The sequence below is a fragment of the Oratosquilla oratoria genome, chromosome 4, assembly GCF_046742065.1.
Source record: "Oratosquilla oratoria isolate Oo_2021 chromosome 4, ASM4674206v1, whole genome shotgun sequence".
NCBI lineage: Eukaryota > Metazoa > Arthropoda > Malacostraca > Stomatopoda > Squillidae > Oratosquilla > Oratosquilla oratoria.
Genome location: NC_134780.1, coordinates 33,191,338 through 33,214,069, shown reverse-complemented (window position 1 = coordinate 33,214,069; position 22,732 = coordinate 33,191,338). Strand labels below are relative to the sequence as shown.

At 43.5% G+C, this 22,732-nt stretch overlaps 1 protein-coding gene across 2 annotated transcripts; it reads right to left on the bottom strand.

The window, feature by feature from the left end:
- Positions 1-1,873: 1,873 nt before the first annotated feature.
- On the bottom strand, positions 1,874-22,425 carry LOC143024764 (uncharacterized). Of its 2 annotated transcripts, none has more exons than XM_076183890.1 (6): positions 22,271-22,425; positions 5,125-5,284; positions 4,844-4,901; positions 3,986-4,165; positions 3,611-3,841; positions 1,874-3,068 (listed from the first exon to the last, which is right to left on the bottom strand). In XM_076183890.1, the coding sequence occupies exons 2-6, from the start codon at positions 5,170-5,172 to the stop codon at positions 2,968-2,970; spliced, it is 618 nt and encodes a 205-aa protein (XP_076040005.1). In that variant the 5' UTR covers positions 5,173-5,284; positions 22,271-22,425; the 3' UTR covers positions 1,874-2,967. The 2 variants fall into 2 exon arrangements, with proteins under 2 accessions (XP_076040005.1, XP_076040004.1); XM_076183889.1 differs by lacking the exon at positions 22,271-22,425 and adding an exon at positions 11,540-11,773.
- Positions 22,426-22,732: the final 307 nt, after the last annotated feature.

The following is a 22,732-nucleotide window of genomic DNA, read 5'->3' as shown; positions in this document are numbered from 1 at the left end:
ACAATTACACAAAATTAACAAATCTTATTAAATCTTAGATGAATTCAAAAATGGATACTGAATTTCCTTTCAAATTGTACTAATTCTAATAATGATTATGGATAATCAAAGTTTCGTGTGGTAAGATCCTCAACCTGTTTCAAGACCCGAATGTTTCAAGGCCCGAATGTCTAGTCATCGCTAAGTATCTATCTGCCTACATAACCAAAACACTCCCCACTCCTAACAAGGGAGATGACCACGTAAGGCATGCACTACATAGCGACGAGAAGGCATTCTCATCTATTCACAACCATTTTCCATTCACACCTATCTCTTACCCTTTCCCTTCCCAGCTAACCAGACATTCCCCTTTTACAGAGCCCTCTTTTCCCCATCCATCCATACCGTTCTCGGTCTTCTCCTCAGGTTCACTCTATCCACCTGTGCCTTCCACTCTATCTTTAATGATACTCTTTCTTCATTCATTCTTTCCATGTACCCATATGTTAAATATTTTCAACAAAATACTAAGTTACTTTAGCCTTTTTATAACCATCGTCACTTCAATTCCCATTCTGCCTGTTCTGTCAGATCTCCAGGCTCTGTATCCAACATTTCCTCAACATATTGGTTGTATGACCACTATTTGTTAAGAATATACCAAAAGGACTCTTTTCCCCTTATAAAGGAGGTAGCCAGCCAATGTATGCAGCCATCCCCCTTCCACTGTCTCCTTTTGATCTTAGCTTCTTGTGTATGAATGGTCATCTCAAACTCCTGCCCACTGCCTGGGTTAAAAGTAATGTAGCAAGGCAAGCACATCTACTGCAGAGCCACCTTTCATGCAGTGGCAGATCCAAATTCGTTCTTTCATTCTACACATCATTGAGGGTAAATCTTTGAAATGTAAGATTAAGTATTACTTTTGCCCAATATTCTGAAAATATAGAGTGAGAACATATACTTCAATTTATATTCAACATGATTGTATTTGCGCTACAGAGTACAAAATTCAGGTTAGCCCCCCAAAGCATCATCTACATTTACAAAATTCAGGTTAGTGCCCCACCCAAATTTTGATTCTGGATCAGCCACTACCCTCACGTGAATATAAAGAAGGCAAGAAATCCCTTTGTCATATCAATGTATCCATTCATCACTCACACTTGTCTATTGCCACCTCCCTTGGCTGCTCTACAGACAATCTTCTTTTACTCAAATCCCCCTTCACCCCATCCATCTCATTTTGAATCTTCTCCTAGGTTCACTCCATCTTAGGTCTCTACTTTTCAGGTAAATAGGGTATTCACTTCTAACTTAGCTATCAGTAGGCCATCTTTCTTAGCACTTGCCACTTTTAATCTCCTTGCACTACCTCCTGTACTGGTTTGTTAGTCTTCTTTTTCAGTACCATTTCCTCAGTTTCTGGCTAAACTCTCCAGAAAAAAGGGCATCCTTTCTCCTTTTATAATTCTTTTCCTTATATACATTGACACCTTTCAGTTCTATCTATCCTTCCTCAGTTGTAGAGACAGTGTAGTACTCATATGCATAATAAGGAATAAATGGTATTCACGAAGAAAATGTGCATAACAAACTAAAAATTGAACAAAAAAACATTAAGCACACTGCTGATGCAAGTGGCTGGGAGTATCTTCAACAGATTTGGTCTTTACATTGTTCTTGTTTTGCATTGTGGGCTGAGATAAATTTGCAAATCTTCACAGTTTATATTGGAAATCATTTTCACATGATTTTGTTAATAAATGACACTTTGGAATGCATTTTGTCTGTATATAAAGATCACACCATATACTAAGTTGGATCTGAATCACAAGTATATTAAGCACATGATATCTATATTTGGTAACATTTTGGAATAATAATGCCATTTCCACATTTAAATTTTATTTATATGATCACAATATGGATGTTTAACAATTAGGTCCCAAATATTTGAAACTAAAGCAATAAGCTAAATAAATATTATAAGAATATATCCAGTCTTAGACTGGAGGAAATATAGGGGATAATGATAATTGTTGCCCTAAATGTCAGTGACTGAAAACCTGCAGCCCCACATTGGCTGGCAATAGTCTTCAGACCCTCCCATCAATATAAGAAGAAATGTACCACCGTGTTGTATTCACATAGGGCTGTTTCTGTGTCACCAGCTTATAGTAGTAGGAAGAGGGAAGCAGTTACGGACTGTCAGATCTTCGTATGTGAAAAGGTGGAGAAAATATAGCTGAAGTTTGGAAGGGCCTGGTTTGCAAACCAAGTGTCAGCATCTAAGGGCTGCACCCCTAAATGGAGACATTCACAGGTTTTTGAAGATAGGCCACAGGGAGATGATTCTCTTGCTTGTCAATCTTTCAGGACCAGCACCTGCAGGTGGTCCCATATATGTGATAACAACTATAATGAATGTATAACTGAAGATGTAAAGACTAACAGATCTATGAAGTGAAGCCCACAGAAGTGTAATTTACATGGTATAATTCATGGGAAAAAAATTGCTATCAGTTATAAGGCCACGCAGTTGAATGTCTCACTCAAACAGTCTTGCCTAACTCGGGGTACAATATGTTGGATGGATTCATGAAGTAATTAACTTAGTCACTGAAACTGATGTCTTGGGGTGATGGATGTCTGCATTCAGAGGGGTGGCTACAAAGAGCTTGCCACCCAGCCTTTGTACCAGGCCCATTTCTTTCTATCATCTTCCATAATTTTTTCCATTACTTTTTCTTGTAAGAAGAGCCAGCAACCAGGAACAGTTTTTTCTTCCTCCCACAAGCTAATGCCATAGCAAAAGACCCATACTAAGTGACTGTAGGTAATAGTCTAACATTTCTTCCTGGAGAGATCTATGGGAGGACCAAAAGTCTGTTGCCAGCCACTGTGGGGCTATGGGTTTCCAGAGGATAATGAGGAAACAGCTGATTGGTTGTCTATAGTATTTGAATATGCTAACTTCAGGAGCTATGATGGTACTGTAAGGATTTCAAAGAGCTGTGCGGCATCTGTACCTGTTGGTCTGCTAACGAGGCTCAGAGTGGAGCCAGATGAAGATAAATAGTGTTCTGAAAGTAAGAATATATCATATCAATGATGTATAATTTTATATATAGAATATGTTAGTATTTTGTAACAATTACCAAATTTACTGCATATAATGAAATGTAAATACACACATACATATACCAAGGGTTTTTTCCCCCTTACAAGGGAGGTTGCCAAAGTCAAAGGCATAAATCCACTCCCACCCATTTCATCCCCATATACTCCACTCCCATTCATCACTCCTCCCTCCCTCTTTTCTTGGCTCCTGGATGATGGGTCATCCCTGCATCTCCCCCACTGCCCTGGGTCAGAAGCAATGTAACAAGACAGAGCACATCCACAGCAAAGCCACTTCATTTAATTGGCAACCTCTCCTCTCCATCCCCTCATGCAGAAAAAGAAAAGACAGGGAGAAATCCCTTTGGGCTGCGTCAAAATATCATTCACTTGTACTCCCTTCCTAGCGACTCTCCCATCCATGCACAGTTTTCATGCATCTTAGGTTTCTTGCCAACATGGTTTTTCATCCCCTTTCCACATTTTGCATAATCTACCTACTTACCAGTGAGGGCACTTTTAATGGTCACTCTATCATCTCCCTCTGCACTTTGTATGTAGAAGAACCTTGAGTCTATAGTCTGAACAGATGACGGAGTCTCTGAACTTGGTGCTACAGTCAGTGATAGGGTGCCATCACTGGTGCTGATAAAGTGACTGCTGTTAGGTGCCTGTATGGTGACAAGGAGACCTTGTGTTGAGTTTAGGGTGTTGTACATATGAAGCTGGAAGCAACCTGGAAAGAAAGATTCATTGTCACTACATAGCAAGTGTACAACCTGAAATTATAAATCATGTCTGAGATAATTTTGTAGCACTTGGCTTTTATTCACTATGCCACATCTAATGATTCATATTCTCCATTCATGTGATTACTTACCTTCTTGACCACTGCCTTGCAAATGACTCAGGCTAAGTACAGGTGTGTTTGTGCCAGAAGGTGTTGCTACAGTGAGGTATAGAGAGGATGAAACACTTCTGTATGGTCTCAGCAGTCGTGTAAATGAACTTGTATACTGGAGACTAGCAGCAGAAGTGTCACGGCGGCTTCGTGACAATGCTGAAAATAAGGTAATTGACTTTTAGATGAGTCTGAAGCCTTGGGAAACATTAAGAACATTTTCACTGAGTGGGGTTGAATATCAGATCCAGATTCGACAACACTTGTTCAGTTTACTGAATCAAGTTTTGCATCACCCACAAAATCTATAATATTAATAATTATTGTTGATAAGCTTCATGATTGGAAACAAACGCACAATTGCTGGCAATGTTGCTCAGGCCTTCAAATAGATCTTTCTGGGATGAAATGTTGCCCTATTGTCAGAACTACATCAATGCATCACTGGTTTACAGCAGAAGGAGAGTAGTAATCACCAGTTGTCAACTATCCTTATGTGAAGAGGTAGTGAATACACTTGGAAATTGGTAGGAAAGAAAAGAAAAGAAGAAGAAAAAAAATTAAGGGCTGGCCTAGAAAATGATCATCAATGATCACCTCTAGATGAAAGAGAGGGTAAGTTTTAAAATTGGCAGCAGGGAGATGATTCTCTCTGATGTCTGTCTTGCAGGTAACCACCATTGGTCCTAATATATGACCTTGCACCAAAGATGAAAAATAAGAGGGGGGAAGAAGGATGTGCTGTACTCCATATGATCTGCCAGAAGTGGGCCATGTTGTGATCCAAGTGTCATATGACATTTATACCAGATATGTTAAATGCTAATATAAACTTACGTGCCATAGAAGTACTAGGAACTCTGTGCCGATAGTGATTGCCAGAATGGGGGAAAGCCTGTAAAAGATGGGAAAGATGATTAGATCAATGTATCTTTTTATTGTGCTCCTTCAGGAAGGCAGACTTTATATAATCATTATGTTATTTGTTCTACTATCTTATTCAGCACAAGGGCAAGTGAACTCAGAAATGTAAGAGATCATTTGAAAAAAAAAAAAAAAAAAAGGTCTGCCTAAAAGCAAACTAATACCTGGTGTTATGGATATCACAAAATACTTACCCCAGCGGAATGCAAGTCGATATGAACCAGTGGGACGGAAGAAGACATGTTCTCACTCCTTACAGATGGCACCAAGTACCTTTCAACAAACTCAAGTAGACACTGTTTAACTTTTACAGTGATGTCAACACTGTCTAAACTCTCAAAGCGGTGCTTTTGCCTAGAAAGGAGAAACAGAAATTCAGGATATTGCAGTTTGTTTTTTCTTCCATATATCATTTGTATAAATCAAGAATATAAAAAGACACATAATCTTTGCAGGACTCCACAATTTACTTCCTTTCATCCTGACATATCATCCTTTACTAGTCATGTTATATAATTCTTTCAGGAAATCTTTCATCCATTTCTAAAGGCATCCTTACAATCAGGTATCCAGTATGCTCCTATTTCCATTTATGAGGTCCTTATCCAAAGCTATTTCCAGATTTAATTACAATCCACCCAGCCCCCTCTCTTGTAGCACATCACCCCCACTCTTAAGTCAGACAACAGGTGAACAGGTCTGATATCTATGATCCCCCTGTTCTGAAACTGAAATTTTCATTGCTCCAAGTTATCTCTGTTGTCTTTCACAAAACTCATACTGGTCAATGACTAACAAATCTGTAATTAGGTCGTTTTTTTTACTTTCCTTTCATGAATTAATACATTTACATTAGTGAGTTACTTCTTTACAGGCTTTCCGGAAGGTAGGATAGAGTACCGGTATCTGATGTGTGTCTCACTACCCACCCACCCTCGCGCGACGGGAGAAAACGGGAGCAGAATAGAAAAGGAGTTTGAATGTGTTTGAGATGAGGTGTCTGAGAAGTATGGTGGGGGTTACTAGGCTAGATAGAGTGAGAAATGAGGAGGTGAGGAGGAGAACAGGGGTGAAAAAGGATTTGGGAGATAGGGTTGATGAAAGAATATTAGGATGGTTTGGACACATGGAAAGAATGAGTGAAGAAAGACTAGTAAAAGAGGTATGGAAGGCAGATGTGGAGGGAGTGAACATGAGGGGACGTCCTAGGATGAGGTGGATGGATGGGGTGAAGGGGGCTTTGGGGAAGAGGGGAATGTCTGTTGAGGAAGGAAGGGAGAGGACGGAAGACAGAGGTGAGTGGAGAATGGTTGTATATGGATGATGTTGTGACTGCATGAGGAGGAATGGGCGGGGAAGTGGGGGGTGGGGTAGTATGTGTGAGTAAATTTTGACGCAGCCCGAAGGGATTTCTCCCCGTCCTCGCCTTATATGCAAAGGGGGACGGAGAGGGGGGGTCGCCGATTAAATGAAGCGGCCTCGCTGTGGATGTACTGTGTCTTGCGACACTGCTTCTGACCCAGGGCGGTGGGCAGGGTGCAGGGATGACCCGTCATCCAGGAGGTGCTCAGATGAGAGGAAGGGTGGGGGTGTGTGGAGTGTATTTAGGGATGAAATGGGTGGGAGTGTTTTTATGCCTTTCCCTTTTTGGCTACCTCCCTTGGAAGGGGGAAAAAGCCTTGGTATATGTATGTATGTACATTAGCGAGTCCTAAGGCACCATCAGTTCTTCTAATGGATAAGAACTTTGTACACTAGCTGATGTCTACTCTCCTAAAATAAAATCTAATTCAATACCACACCCAACCTTGAAATTTTCACGCCACTTTACTTCTATAATTATCATCATTCCTGTTCTCGCCTACTTTTCTAGTTTTTGCTCGTAATTTCAATCTGATAGGATACATCTTCCAATAATTCTTTCAATTTTAGTTTAGATATTCTTTCCCCATGTCTCAGTTTACCATTGGAGGATTTATTTGTTTATTTTTTTTTTATTAATAAACCACCTTGAACTTAGCAGTGGATACCAAAAGTCGAGCGCGATATTGTCTATATGAATATTAAGTGCTGTCCATAATAAGCCCTATGACGTCACTTCCTGTAAGGGCGGAATTTTATCACGGAGAATTTCATTTCCTCCTACCAACAGGAACTCCATACTCCTGAGGGTGCAGTTGCACTGGTTGACCAGAGAGGCGTGGCAAAAATAGATTGTTCCCCAGCGGCATCCTTCCCAGGCCTTGAACCATTACCACTGCATCTCGAGTAAAGTCATGTTTTTGTCTATACATTCCACTTCATTCTATTTACGTGTTTAATTGATTTATTCATCCTTTACAATAGAAAATCAGCGGTTCCAATGTTCGGAAAGGGACCTATTGGACATAATTCCATTCTTGTGCGAGTTTGGTGACCTATCTATATCACGAGACGGAGATCCGAAGACATTATTACGTCCTAAATCGCAAACAAATAATTTGCCATTTTACGTAATGCAAGACGTTAAAAATTAAATGGAAAACTATACAGTATAATTCTGATATGGATTTCTACATAACTTTTATTAATTAAGCAAGTTGGCTTCACGCAAAAGTTTCAATTTTACTTATGGTGTTCTAGCTTTCTCTCCTATTTCATTTGGTGTACTCACATTTTGTTCAACTTTGGAAACACCTGATAGGTAATATTACTATTTTCTATTCTTCGAGACATGAGCACGCCTGCCATCACGTGCCAGATCACAATGCACCTCATCTCGGTTGTCTGAGCAGCTGTGAAGGCGGTGTTCACGCTGTTATGGCTATTCGCGTTATAAGACTCGTTTTCCCACTAGCAGTGAGGCCGTGTCTTAGCTCAAAGTACTTCAATAAAATCTTAAAGTTATTCCCATCATTGGGTTGGAGGAAGTCATCGACTATCAGTTCATTTACCTATTCTGCATGGGGCGTGCCAGACGTGCAAGAGTATGGATATTTAACAAATGCAACCACGAAACCGTTATCAGGACTTAGGGGAAGGGGGTAGCAATGAAAAGAATCCTTATACTATGGAACAAGTTTGGAATGTACTGTTAATTGTATTTATTGGTAATAACAACACTATTCATTGACACTGAAATCAAATTTACTAAGAATACGAGCTGTATTCGTCAGCATTTCCAAACATGTCCGAAGTTATTTTAAGAACCCCCATTTGATTTCCTGATCAATACCGTACATATTTTAAGTGTTTTACGATGAATACGGACAGTTCCTTCGCGCACCCAATGGGACATATACTTTTACCCCGACTACCGACTGTGACCTCTGGTGGCGAGGGGATTATGAATTATCTCGATTACGTTAACCTATTTGGACCACACTAGAAAGTTCAAAGGTGGAAGTGATGACATCAAGTCGCCGGATCTTCAACTTTTCTTGAGAAAACTTTATTCACACAAACGGACAGAATACGCATTTGCGAAAAATCATCGTGATATATATATATATATATATATATATATATATATATATAAAATATATATATATATAAATATATATATATATATATATATATATATATATATATATATATACACACACAGACACACACACATCCTTATACCCGAAAAATAGTGTTAAAAATAGTTTGCAGAGGAGGCTATAAATAGACATACGACCTTGGGAAGCTGAACTTGACGCGTAAATATCATCAAACTAATTTATCGGCCAACTGCAGTGTACAAATTGTTCATGACTTAAGATCACGTCAGCATAGTTGCAGGTTTGAAATATTGTTCTGTCAGCCTATTCCATAGGTTTGAAAGGATATTCTAAATTTATTAGAAAATATCAACAATATGGAATATGTCGAATATATTTCGATTACCATTAAACCATCATGCATGAAGTCATCCGTTGCCGTTGTTTTTTAAAAATTCCAGATTAGACGGCATATTTCAGGGGCATCAGTGACATCCCTACGAACCAGTCACTCAGTATCCTTATGCGATCGGATACTCATACCTCCAAGGATATTGCAAATAAAATACCCACGAGTAGTTATGATGGCCGAATTGTTAAAGTCTGCCTGAAAGATTGCCATAGACACTCTTTACAGGCTTTCCGGAAGGTAGGATAGAGTACCGGTATCTGATGTGTGTCTCACTACCCACCCACCCTCGCGCGACGGGAGAAAACGGGAGCAGAATAGAAAATATGGAGATTCATGGCCGTTGGCAACAGTGTGAGCAATGTGACTGCCGACCGGCATAAGAACCGTTGAAACTCAATGTATGTTAACAGCATCTTGTGTTGTCATCGTGCAATAATTTTGTCAGTTTGAATAGAAATTATAATCGGAATTCCGTGGAGAGTGCGTATATGAAATGTGTTGCTATTTAACGAAGAACCCCTTTCCTCCCACACCCGTCGAGATTTCATCACGTAGTGTCCCTGGCCCTGTCATGCAGTTTGATCACACGCCGGGCCACTGGTTAATTCATATAGGGTAAGATGGCCAATTGTTTTAAATAATCCTTCACTAAATATCTTTTCTAACCTTCCAATGCAGTCTTCTCTATTATCGCGTGAGTGTACAAAGCGGGAGGGAGAGCCACCCTGTGGTTCACCCCGGTCTTGGATCGTGTAACTTGTAAATGAAGCGGCTGGCCCTGCTGTTGATGCATCTTGCTGAATTGCTCTTGACCCGGATAAGAGATGAAAAGGAAACATATGGGAGTGGGCATATGCCTTGGTTGGCTACCTCCCGGAGAAAAAGCCTTTGGTGTGTGTATGTGTATAATATATATATATATATATATATATATATATATATATATATATATATATATACACACACACAACAGTCGCCAGATCCAAATTACATCATTTGCCTCATGCCTCATGGTAAGCTTGCTTCTTCATGCAGTCGCAAACACGCCAGAGGACAACCTTTTGATATTGTAACAAGTTACTATTTACAGCAATTTGGTGTGTGTGTATAAGGACGACTTGGCAACCATGACACTTGTCTGTTGTGGCAAGCAGGGCGTATCTCCCTTTTCTTTTTGTCCACAAGACTGTCCGTTTCTCATAACTGTACAGATCCCCCTCAGTCAACAAACAGTTCACGCTGGCTTCGAACGCAGCCATTCTACCCTCCACTGTGGAAATGTTTCCACACTGAAACTCGCTAGTAAACACGCACGTCCGAAAGTGAAATCCGAAGCAGGTTTCATATTCCGAAAAGTGGTTAATCAAATGCCACTCGAGTGCACAGTGAACACACTTCATTGGCCAGCGAGTCTAGTAGTCTGGTCATCCTATAACGATATGTAAGACTAACTGAAGATGAATGGAATCACTAAGCGACAAAATGGAGTCTGCATTATGTCAAAATAGCCTGCACCCTCACCCACAGCGTCAGGGTAACAACAGCATCCCAATGAAATGTGATTAGTCTATTCTGCAGGCATGTCCTCACACTGCGTCTGAGCAAGTATGAGAATGGTGGAGCCTCCTTTCAAGTCCCATGATGAATTGTATGGGCGACAGTCAAATTGTCATTTAAGTTACACATCTACGAAATAGTGTAGAAAATACTTAGGAACTTGTTCTTGTTTGTACAGAATTCAGCATGAAAGGTATAAAGAACATGACACGGTCAGTGCAAGAACAGTAGCTCAGTAAAGAACAGATTCGTACAATAATTTATATACAATATATCTAGGGTATATTGTCGGCAACCTTTACTGCTAGAAGAGCCTTTTTAATAAAAAGTTTGTGCTGTCACATTAGGAAAGACATTTCTACAAAATAAATGATGGCAACATCTTTTCGAAGTTAACACACACACACACACACACACACATATATATATATATATATATATATACATATATATATATATACATATATATATATATATAATTTTGCCTGGAATGTTTTACAAATGTACAGTATATGACGTCTTCGTTTAGATGGAATAATTATTTTGTAAGAAGCTTCTGGAGCTACACTAGTGACCTGAAAGCGCCGCAGTTTATCGACCTTCCACGACGCAAGGTATTACTGGATAAGAAATAGAAAAGATGAAATAAAGCTCCACGTTTCACGCACATTTTCTACTTCCTTCTCTTTTTTTTTTTTTTTTTGCATTAAATATTATATATATATATATATATATATATATATATATATATATAAATATATATATATATATATATATATATATATATATATATATTCATAGGTAATAGTTTTGTAAGGTTAGAAGCTATTGGGAAATTAAGTTTCATATTGAATCAGTGCGTGCGTGACTGAAATTAAAAAAAGTATCGGACCATGACTTCAATGACCCATGTTGTCAACGGCCGAGATGTTTCTATTCTTAACTTCACAGTCCGATCCCTGATCCGGCAAGTGACAAGTGCTCCCAGAATCTCCTTACTGTATTTGCCGCAATGGAAAAAAAATGGAGGAAACTAACATATATAAATCTACAGCCAACAGTAATCCATAACAAGTTCATCCTTAACAAGAACCTCTGCTACGGTGTCGTCGCAAATGGGAACTAAATAGTGAAAATAATACAGGAAAACATAATCCTGCAAGATTTATCACTTACCAACAAATCACACCTGTCGGATATCCAAGTGCAGAATAAATCCACGCCCACAGAAGAACCCAATTAATAACACTAAATAACAAACGAGCAATGTTGACAGTTATGTTGGAAGTGTCTTGATGTAAACACAAAAACGAGATGAACTTTGGCCGCGAACGAGTTCTGAGAGTATCCACAACTTCGTACGAGCCTCCTCGCTCATCTCGCCGACACAGCTACACAAGCACTGGACAGTTACTGTGTGTGTGTGTAATTGGGAGAGAGGCTCCCACGGGCTTTGGTTGTGAGCCCGTTTGGTGGGTGATATTACGTACGAGTGTGTGTGGGCCCAGCCACACACACTCGTACATTCACAAGATGTGCACACGCATAAGAATGCGCATGCACATCTCCGTGAATGCACCCTTCTCGATATAGCTGTATTATATTCAACTGGTGACATCTTCGTTTTTTGTAAAGTAGATAAGAGGGAGGGGGGTGATCCAATGTATGAGTGTGTGTGACCTAGGCCACACACACTCATACATATATTGGATGTGCATACGCACGCAATATGCGTATGCACATCACCATGAATACACCCTTCCTAACAAAGAGCATATATTGAAATAAATGGGGGGGGGTGATTCAATGTACGAGCGTGTGTGTCCTTGGTCACACACACTCGTACATACATTAGATGTGCACACGCATGCAGTATACGTATGCACATCGCCATGAATTCACCCCTCCGAACAGAGACACATATATATAATAATTACAGGGGGGGCTGGCACTCCACCAGCCGACGCAGTTCGTAATCGCTAAGGTGGCGGCATAGGCGACGCACAAGACCCTCAGATGTTGTCGGAGGCCCTCTCCTCAGAAAAGCAGTTGCGGGGCAATGCTGGAGGTAGTGGTTCAGGGTGGCTTCGGGATGGCGGCAGTGACTACATCTTCTTTCTTCAGGAGTGGAGTTGCTTTTAATTTCCCAGAAACAACGGTCCTCCAGCCGCAGACGGAAGAGCAGAGTTTCCACTTTTCTTGGTGTGGAGCGAGGAAGTACAAGGGGCTCATAGTCTGTGACTGCCCTGTACCACCTCGCCCTCTCTGACACCTCTGCCTCCAGTCTGTGCTGAAGGAACCGTTGTACCTGATTCAGAGCCCTGGTGCGTAGGCGCAACTGATTTCTACTGAGAGGGACGACAACATCGATTTCGGGTCTTTTGCGCGCCGCTTCAGCCGCGGCGTCGGCTAGCTCATTTCCTGGGACGCCTACGTGGCTTGGCACCCAGTTGAGCGTAACACTCCTGCCTTGCTGATGCAGCTTCAGCAGGAGTGCTAGGATGGAGGTCAGTAGGCGTACATTGTCGCTGGGCTGTGTCGATTCTAAACTGCCTAGCAAGGACTGTGAATCCGTGTGGATCACCACAGGACCAGCTCGAGATATTAGAGCATGCTCTAACGCTCCTTGGACCGCTATGGCCTCAGCTTGGAGAGTGGACGCATGATCGGATACTCTCCTGCCGTAGGTCAAACCATCCGTCACAAAAGCAGATCCCGCACTGCGAGGCCTGTTGGGGTCTACGGAGCCATCCGTGTAATAGACCGCCGTTCCAGGTCTCGACAGTGCGCGGACGCCTTGTAGGGCCTGCGCTCGTACTCTCTCCTGGTCACATAACTTCTTCTTATTGGGAAGCTTTGTGACAACGAAAGTTGCAGGTATCGACAGCCATGGTGCTGGGGGCTCGAACTCTGGATGTGGAGAGTCCCTACTTTGCTCAAGGAGAGTGCTGGTGAGCTTGAAGGAGTCCAGGATCCCCGCCGCCTGTGCCAGCCAGGTATCGGAATGGATAAAAGTACCCAACCGTCCCAGAGCTGTCACAAGGCTCTGACTCAGCTCAGTTATCCTGGGGCTCTGGACCAACTTGGCAAGAAAGTCAACCTCCAGCCTTCTGACCCGTGATGTTAATGAAGGCAACGAAGCCTCCATTCGGAGGTTAACGATCTTAGTCCAAGGTTGAGCTCCTAGGATAATCCTTGCTGCGGCATTTTGGCAAGGCTCCAGGTCTTCAAGCTTGGCAGTCGCCACATTTATGAGAGCTGGGGCAGCGTAGTCCACCAGACTGCGGACTGCGTGCACATAGAATGTGCGAAGGACCCGATGCGTGGCACCGAGTGCCTTCCCCGTCATTGCTCTCATAACTGTGGTTCTTGCCTTCAGTCTCTCCTTGAGATAGGTAAGTTCCCTCTGAAAGGTGAGCCTCTCATCAATCCAGACCCCCAGGTACTGATACTGGTGAACCCAGTCCAGCCTAAGGTCCTGGATGGTGAGGTGCTTCCCCTCTATCCTGAGTCCTAGTGCCATAGCTTTCGACTTTGTAGGGGAGATCTTTAACCCCAACCTGCTACATTCCGTCGCCACAGTGCTTAAACAGCGTTGGGCCCTGTTGAAGCACTGCCGTTTCCCAGTAATTAAGAGCGCAATGTCATCTGCATAGCAGATGACCTTGCACCCCTGTGGTAGAGGTAGTTCCAGAATGTTGGAGACGAGCACATTGAACAGAGTGGGGCTGAGAACCCCCCCCTGTGGAGTGCCATTCTCCAACATTCTGGCCTCTGATATGTGACCTTGAAAGCGTACTTTCGCAGACCGGTGACTGAGATAGTCAGCAATCCAAGAAAGCAGCTTGCCTTTTACGCCCTTGCGAGCAAGGGTGTCTAATATCACAAGTGGACTGGCCAGCTCAAACGCCTTTTCCAGATCCAAAAAGACCACAATGGACGGTGTTCCACTGACAGCATTGAGGAGTGTTGCTATACTGTTTCCTGTGCCAGTGCCCTTGCAGTAAGCATGGATATGCTCATGCAATGGGCCCAGTTTCCACAGAAGCCTGTTTAGCACCATCCTCTCCGCTGTCTTTCCCATGCAGCTTGTCAGGCTGATGGGGCGGTAAGCACTTGGTTCCTTTGGCTTTGGAATTGGCGTTATGATTGCCGTCTTCCAGGCTGTTGGTAGCTTGCCAGTCCTCCAAGACGCGTTTATCACCCTTAGAAGTGCCTCGTCACCCGCTGGTCCTAGGTGGGCCAGCATGGAGTAGGTGACGAGGTCCTCTCCAGGTGCCGTGTCTGAGCTGGTCTTGTGCGTGACCCGTAGCTCCTGAAGCGTAAAGCTAGCGTCAGTATCATCCGTTCGACTCACCATGTCCTCAACACCATGGCGCCTCACTCCTTGGAGGTCCTGCAATGTGTCTTGAACACACTGCGGGAGTGAGGTGCTGCTGGAGCGAGAGACAAACTCCTGCACCAGCCGCTTCGCCTCAGCATCAGGGGCATGATGAGTGCGTCGTGGTTGAGTCCTGCCAGTAGCCCTACGGAGCTTAGACCACAGCTCTGCTAGGGAGGTGTGAGCAGTAAAGCCCTCACACCATTCAAGAAATTTAGCTCTTCTGGCATCTGCAGCTATGACGTGAGCGTCATGTACTGCAGCGCGCAAGTTGGCCAAGTTAGTCTGAGTTCGGCGCCGTCGGAAAACACGCCTAAGCATGTTCACCCGATGGTTGGCCTCTCTCACCTCGGGGGTATAATACCAGCTGTTCTTATGTTCTCTGGGGGACTGGCGAGTCTTTGGGATAGCTCTGTTGGCAGCCACCTGAATGGCTGCAGAAAAGTCAGCTTCCAACGTTTCCACGTCCTGTGGTGGAACGTAGGACGCTGCCCATTCTTCAACAGACTTCTCAAACACTGTCCAGTTTGCCGAAGCTGTCTTCCACCTGGGAACAGGTAATACAGCTGGTATGGGTGGTGAATCCCGTATGTGCACAGAGACACCAAAGTGATCGCTAGTGACAATAGGATGCACCTCCCAGGTTACCCTAGGGAGGAGAGTGGCCGTCGCCAAGGTCAGATCAAGTCGTCCACCTTGCACGTGCGTCGGATTTCCATCATTCAACAACGCAATGTCAGGGCATTCGTCTAATATTGAGTTTAAGTGGCGCCCAGCGACATTGGGCCCTTGGGACGACATTAAAATTTCATGGTGGGCGTTGAAGTCCCCTCCTATGATGAGGAGCCTGTCCGCAGCAAGAGTACACACTTCTCCAAGGTCCAGTTCAGCTCTCGGGCCCCTGTATATGTTGTAGATGGTGTACGTTTCATGGGCCCGATGGAGTCGAACCGCAAGAACTTCTACACCATCCCCACATGATACAGGGTCCGTGATTTCACTGCAGGGGATGGATGATTTGACTAAGATCATGCACCCTCTAGCAGTGAGTGAACGAGGGAGGGAAAAGATGCGATATCCCGGAAATCGCACCTCGTCGCTCACCAATGTCTCTTGGAGAAGCATGATATCGTAGTCATGCTCTTGCGCAAGCGCAAGGAGATACGAACTTTTACTGCGGAACCCGTTAAGGTTCCACTGTAGCAACCTCAAGTGATTATTGAACAGGGCGATGTTCTTCCCTGTCAGTTTCCATGGCGGTCTCATCTTGTTCTCCCCGGTTAGAGGACAAGATGGGTTGCGACTTTGAAACAGTGGGTGCCTTTTCTTCCTCATCAGAAGAGGAGTCTTCAAGCCTCAATGCAATTTGACGTGGGAGCATAACAGAAGACACTCTCCTGGTCTTAGATGTGGTGGGCGTGTTTTTCCCAATGGAGAAGGCGGGTGTGTTAGGCTTGGGGGAGGTGGAAGGGGAGGAGGAGGAGGAGGAGGAGGAGGAGGAGGAGGAAGAGGAAGAAGTGGTGGAAGAGGCAGGGGAGGAGGCAGGGGAGGAGGAGGTAGAGGGGGAGGGAGTCCTCTCCTTTCGCCTTGGATTCCTCTTCTCTTTAAGGAGCTTGAGCACATTCTTTACGGACCTGTTCACCAGCTCCAGCATCTTGCTGGTGTCATCATCGCCATAAGTCGAGGCGACAGCAGCAACAACGCCAGTCACTATCAGCTCGATGTCATCCTCTTTGAGGGGGATGACATCGGACGGATATTCAGGTGGAGAGGACCGTCTGTCCTGTGCTCGTGGGGTTGGTACGGGGGGTGTGGGTTTGGCTTTGGATTTGGGGTTGGGCTTAGAGGCAGGTGTGGATTTGGAGATGGGTGCAGGTTTGGAGGTGGGAGCGGCCTTTTTGGGAGCTGGTTGTGTCTGTGTGGGAGCTGTCTTCAATGTTGGGAAGTGCGCCTGATTGTTCAAATCAGGAGCACTGTGTGTAGGTGGTGGTGGTGCAGTGGCAGGAGACTGTTTCCTGCTGCCCCATACAAATGATCCTGGGGGGGCAGGTATGAAGTCCTGCTGCTTCTCTGTCCTCTCCTTTGAGGCAATGGCCTGCATCTGACGCACTGCGCACCCGGTATTCCAGGCGTGGTGCTTCTTCCCACAGTTCGGACACTTTGGAACAGTCTCAGTGCCAGCTTTGAACTTGTCGAGACAAGTCTCCGTGGCATGAGGCATGCTACAAATTCCGCACCTGTGCTGTTTAGCAGAGCACCTCGCCTGGTGATGACCATAGCGCTGACATTTAAAACAACGGAGAGGATCAGGAATGTACGTTCGTACATCATGCCTGCCATACCAACCCAGGTCGATGGAATCGAACGGTTCGCCTTTAATGGTAATAAGGACCTGGCGTGTCGGCGTCTTATCCCACCGGTGCATTCTCCTGGCCGCGATTACCCGTGGGTGTTCCTCAACAATGTCAGTGGTCCAGCAGGTATCGAAGTCGTGTACCACGAGACGATGCTTCCGGTCTTCAGGATTTAAACGCTCCAAGTTCACCGGCTTACCATTGAGCGTCTTGGTCCTGTCCAACTCCTCGACGACTTCGTAGCTGCTCGGTAGCAGAAGCACGCTACCATCGCCGAGGGGTCGAAGGGACAAGAGCTGACCGTGGAGAGGGCCCTTCTCTAGTGCTCTCACCACTTCAAATGCCGTGTCGTATCCTGCCGAGGGTACGACTTTGAAAGTGGGGAGCCTGCCACCCTTAGCAATAACTGGGGCCATCACCGCGGCAGCTTCGCTACTCAATGGAGCCGGCGAACTAGGAGCGCAGCGACGCTTCTTGGACACGCAGGTCCATGACTCAGTGTCCGCCATGACGGCACTGAGAACGAGAAAAAGGAAACAATGCTAATCGTAATAGTGTGTACCCTATTGATCCTCAACAACTCGCAAAAAAAAAGAAAGAAAAAAAAAAAAAAAAAAAAAGGGAATCGTAATCTAAGGGCAGTGATCGCGGGCGTTACCTAGCGCGTTCGTACCGTGTCTTATCCTGTCTATCTGTAAGCAGTAACGAAATTACGAGGCTCGGTTGCGCGAGGGTGCGCGAGACCGGGCTAATGCTTGACGAAGGGGTCCCCCCTCTCCCGCCGTGAAAGCGATTTTTAACAGAACCACAAGGGCTACGCTAACCGTGCAGGGAGAGTTATCTGGGGCATAACCTGCCAGAGCGAGATTCCGCGAAGAAGAGGGAATTGGCTCGGGTAGCAGGGCAAACGGATTGTGAGCGGCAGCACGACAAACAGAGCGAGTGACTCGGGTATTTGCGGCTGAATTCTTCAGAATTACGTGGCGAGACGACGAAGCGAGAATGTCCATCCAGAGCGGAAAATCTTTTCTCGGACAGTTACTGCCGGGGATCCTCTTTATATGAGTCATGTACAGACGAGTTTCCGGGTGTCCCTTTTAGTGAAATATTTAATAAGTGTCGACATTTATTTTGGAACTAGAAAAAAAGAACGGTTTTATGAAGTCTGCATGTCGAATTAGGCGCATAAAATTTGAAAATGTTTGCAGTGTCGTAATATTCTTACAACACCTGCTTTCTTCCGGAATCCTATGCGTGGGGAAGCCCTGTACCTATCACGGTTTTCCTGGTCTGTTTGAGCAATGCTGTCTCCTTCGTCCTTGCAATGACGCTGGATAATTCAGGATGATTCTCACAAATCATTAAACAAATAGTTCTTTCAACACGTCCATGTATGCGCATTTTCGTCGATGGACTACGTAATCTCAAATATACCACAATTTCTATGTAATAGTGCCCATGTACTACGATATATGAAATAATGCTTTCTGCAGAGGTATGGGCAATGGGTATAATGTATAAAGTCATGATTTAGACTGGTGAAACGGCGCATATGCCAATCCTAGTGGCACGACGAATTGTGTGCAATTTACTTTAGTCGATAGGCCAGTGTTGCCAACATATCCGGCACCAGAGAGGGAAGGCTACGCAGCATATATAAACAGGATGTTTAAACAGGCAATAGAAAGAAAAGCCTAATCGGGGAAGCTTAACATAAATGATTCATTTGCAATTGTGTGTAAGGTACCATGGTTTATTTCCAGAATAATGCTTGTCTAAGTCATGATAATCTACCTAATTTTATTGCTGATAATATGTAGGTGACGTAGCGGTTTGTTATTCCACTAAAGCAAAGTTACCAGCAAGTCTTAGTAGACATAGTGAGTGACGCGAGAGGAAGACAGTTTAATGTGGGCAAACACTATGGCCCGCACACTCCATGGAGCAAGGTCACAGAGACCCATCCGCCCATCGTGATTCTTCACAAATTTCAGGCTGACTCGAACGCAATCACAAGTCACGGCCATCCATGACCTTCCCCGCCTGAGAGGTCGGGAAGGGTTCATTTGGGGGGCGGGTACCTCGACTGGCGTTCAGAGATAAGGCGGTTTACTTGTCTCACATTTGTCTCGAGTATTTACGGCATGACGTCACACACAACGCGATTACACCGGTTTTGGTGTAAACCAACTTTTAAAGATATGTAGTGCTTTATACCCCACCGGAAAAAAAAATAAAAATAAAAGTGTAAGAAACACGTCTTTCGTTAATCTATATTTGTCTAATTTAGACTAAGGATCCTTTTAAACGGCAAAGGCATAATCTTCCCGAGCCCACGTGTATCCAATAAAAGCAAGTATTTTGCCCCAGAGTCCAAGACCCTATATACCCACAGACCATATCCATTCGTCTGCTATCTGATATAAATATATCACACAAGGATAGAAGAGCTGGTAAATGCCGGAGACAATACCTTCAAACATGTCTAAGATATCTACATTTCCTCCGATATGAGATCACATCCCCTCAGCACACACCCACTTCCGATGTCGGCCGTTGGCGTCATACTCCCGTTATGTGCTCATAAAACAAACGACTAAAGATATCCATCAGATTAAGACAACAATATCGTCGTCGACGTAGCGGTATTCTGTAAGCCCGAGCCAATGTTTAGCAACAATCGTCCAATCCCAGCCTTAAATAACTTAATATAAGATCTTGGAAAATTCAGCCAGTGACAACGTCTCCGACGAAGTCAAAGCCTATGATTCGGACAGTTTCTGTGCTCGTGCCAACAGTACACCAGCTAGTGCTGGGCAAATACCGCTAATTTCAGTACCGGAATTACCGGTAAACAACGATGCGGTTACCGGTATTACCGGCACTGTACCGGTAAAGGACTCGTGAGGTAGTAGTGATGTCTCAAATTCGAGTCGCCTTTATGACTTAAATCTTTAAACAAATTTCATCCTACTATGGTGTGTAGTCACAATTCAAGTTTTATAACGTCGTCACTATAAAAATCCTGCCTGCATCACAAACAGGCGAAGGAAGCACTAACTTACCCTACATGCCTACCGGTGCTATAGGCAAAATGTAAAGGGAAATATATAGATATATATATATATATATATATATATATATATATATGTATATATATATAATAAACACATATGTATATATATATATATATATATATATATATATATATATATATATACACACACACATATATGGGTCTTTTCCGTTTGGCGACGCGGAATTTTTCGATGAAACTTTCACAATTAATATAGTTTCGTATGCTGATCACAGAAATAACATTAATTCTATTGAGAAATTAAAAAAGTGCCGAAAAAACGGTTTTAATGGTAAAAAATTATCGAGACCTTAGCGGTACATACTTGCTTAATGGTAAAAGTTTAACCGGTAAAATTAGCGGGACACTGGGCCCGTCAGTACCGCCAAGCCGATACGCGCTTACCGAGACCTTAGCGGTACACCCCTTAACGGTATTTTACCGGTAAAGTTAGCGGCACACTGGGCCCGTCAATACCGCCAAGCCGAGACGCGCTTACCGAGACCTTAGCGGTACACCCCTTAACGGTATTTTACCGGTAAAGTTAGCGGCACACTGGGCCCGTCATGCCGCCAGTACCGCCAAGCCGAGACGCGCTTACCGAGACCTTAGCGGTTCATCCCTCGGTATTTTACCGGTAAAGTTAGCGGCACACTGGGCCCGTGCCGTCAGTCCGTCACTCAGTACCACCAAGGCAAGACAAGCTTACCGCTCTCTGAGTGTTATGGTAAGGCTCAGAGGTGGGGAACCTGCGGCCTTTGATATAAATATTATTTTTTTTTAAAGACCTTGAATATTTTTTAAGTCTGAAATCATTATACACCTGAAACTTATAATATACACCACACACATAGACGAAAGCAAAGTTGACCGTGTTCAGTGATGTCACTCCCTAAAAAGGGATCAAATAATTGAAAAAATATATATATAATAATTTGTTCAGTGCGGCCTCTATGTGGGACGATGAATTGTAAGGTGGCCTTCATGCACAAAAAGGTTCCCCACCCCTGGTATAGCTTATCCAGTTATCGGTTAACGGAACCTTAACGGTACCAGAATTTTTACCGGTAAAGTACCGTTAAGGTTGTTACCGGTAAAACCGGTAACTTTACCGGTATCTGCCCACCACTAACACCAGCTCACTTGTCTAACCTGTCGGCTGTCACCCACTTCGTTCCAGAATTAAAGAAAGGTGCATGGGAGAGGGGGAATATACCGGGGAAAGTCTGGGAACTCCCCGGAAAAGAGAACTGCCAGAGTTGATAAGGGAAATGGGATGTTCCACTGTCTACCGTAAATGAATGAATAGACAGTCAAGTAAATAAACAGTGAAACGGATAGATAAATAGGTAGAACATATAAGAAATAGATGGCCTTGTACAAGAAGATTAATGCCTCCCCTATTTTTGTATCGGCACCTGCACGCGTAGAAATCACATTAGTCACTTCTAGAACAAGATCTAAGAATATAAGGTCTAACCACTTCCGACCGAATTTCGAGGGAGTTGGCGCAGCGGGCCCGTGAACGTCACCTGGCTGTTCAAAGTGGGGTTAGCGGGTCCTATAGCTGTCAGTTGAAGCTGGTCCGTCGTTGGAAAATGACGTTGCCTTCGCTCGCACCGCTCCGCGCAATTAGTTATATTCTGACAAATATTATATAAAATATATATATATAATATATATAAAATATTATAGTTCCTGTCTATATATATGAATATATAATATATATGATATATAATATATATATATAATATATAAAATATTATAGTTCCTGTCTTCCTTGGCGTTTCACAGTTTTCTTCAGTGTATCACAAAGAGAAAATGGACTCAGCCAAATGACGTCAGAAGCTGCGCAGAAGATTTCAAACGGTCTGACCTGTATATTTAGACCTTGTTCTAGAATACGATGATTTGTTTTACTCGTAAAGCTAGTAGTAGCAACCCAGGCGTCTGTTCATGTAGAAATATAACGCTATTGCATTGCAATAAGATTAAATTTGAATAGGAAATTTACATGTGAATAAAATCATCTGGCGTTAACCATAATAATGTGTCAAGGCACTACATACAGTAATTAAATTAAATCAAGTACGTACCAATATATTCTTTATATGAATCGGTGAAGACGATGTCGATGATTTGCCGGAGTTAGATGATTATGTCAAAGCTACACTTTCACCTTTGATGTGAACACTGGGAAAGCTTGGCTGGTACTGTGCATTGATCAGTTCTCCCGCTGTATTATATATAATTATCCTTCACACCGTTATGACCTCAAGGGGAACTCTCTTCCCGGGAAATCACGCACATTTGTATGAAAGAGGGGAGAGGCGAGAAAATCACTTTCCTGCTACGTCATTAGAACGTCATGTCCGTTGTAAATGGGATTACCAACTTCCATAAATTTCCATGTTGTACTACTGCATTCAGATGACAGTAATAAACCTGACATGTTCACAAATGGAACAGATGTAAAAAAATAAAAGCAAATAATTTATCTTATTTTTATTGTCAAGTCTGTTGCTCTTGTGTGTCTCAATATGCGCAAACAGCATATA

Excerpts from the sequence above, each read along its gene's own strand:
- LOC143024764 (XM_076183890.1), bottom strand. The coding sequence starts at position 5,172 with ATGTCTTCTTCCGTCCCACTGGTTCATATCGACTTGCATTCCGCTGGG. Across the intron at positions 4,902-5,124 it reads TCGACTTGCATTCCGCTGGG|GCTTTCCCCCATTCTGGCAA; the intron begins GTAAGTATTTTG and ends CATCTTTTACAG. Across the intron at positions 3,842-3,985 it reads GCAAGGCAGTGGTCAAGAAG|GTTGCTTCCAGCTTCATATG; the intron begins GTAAGTAATCAC and ends CTTTCTTTCCAG.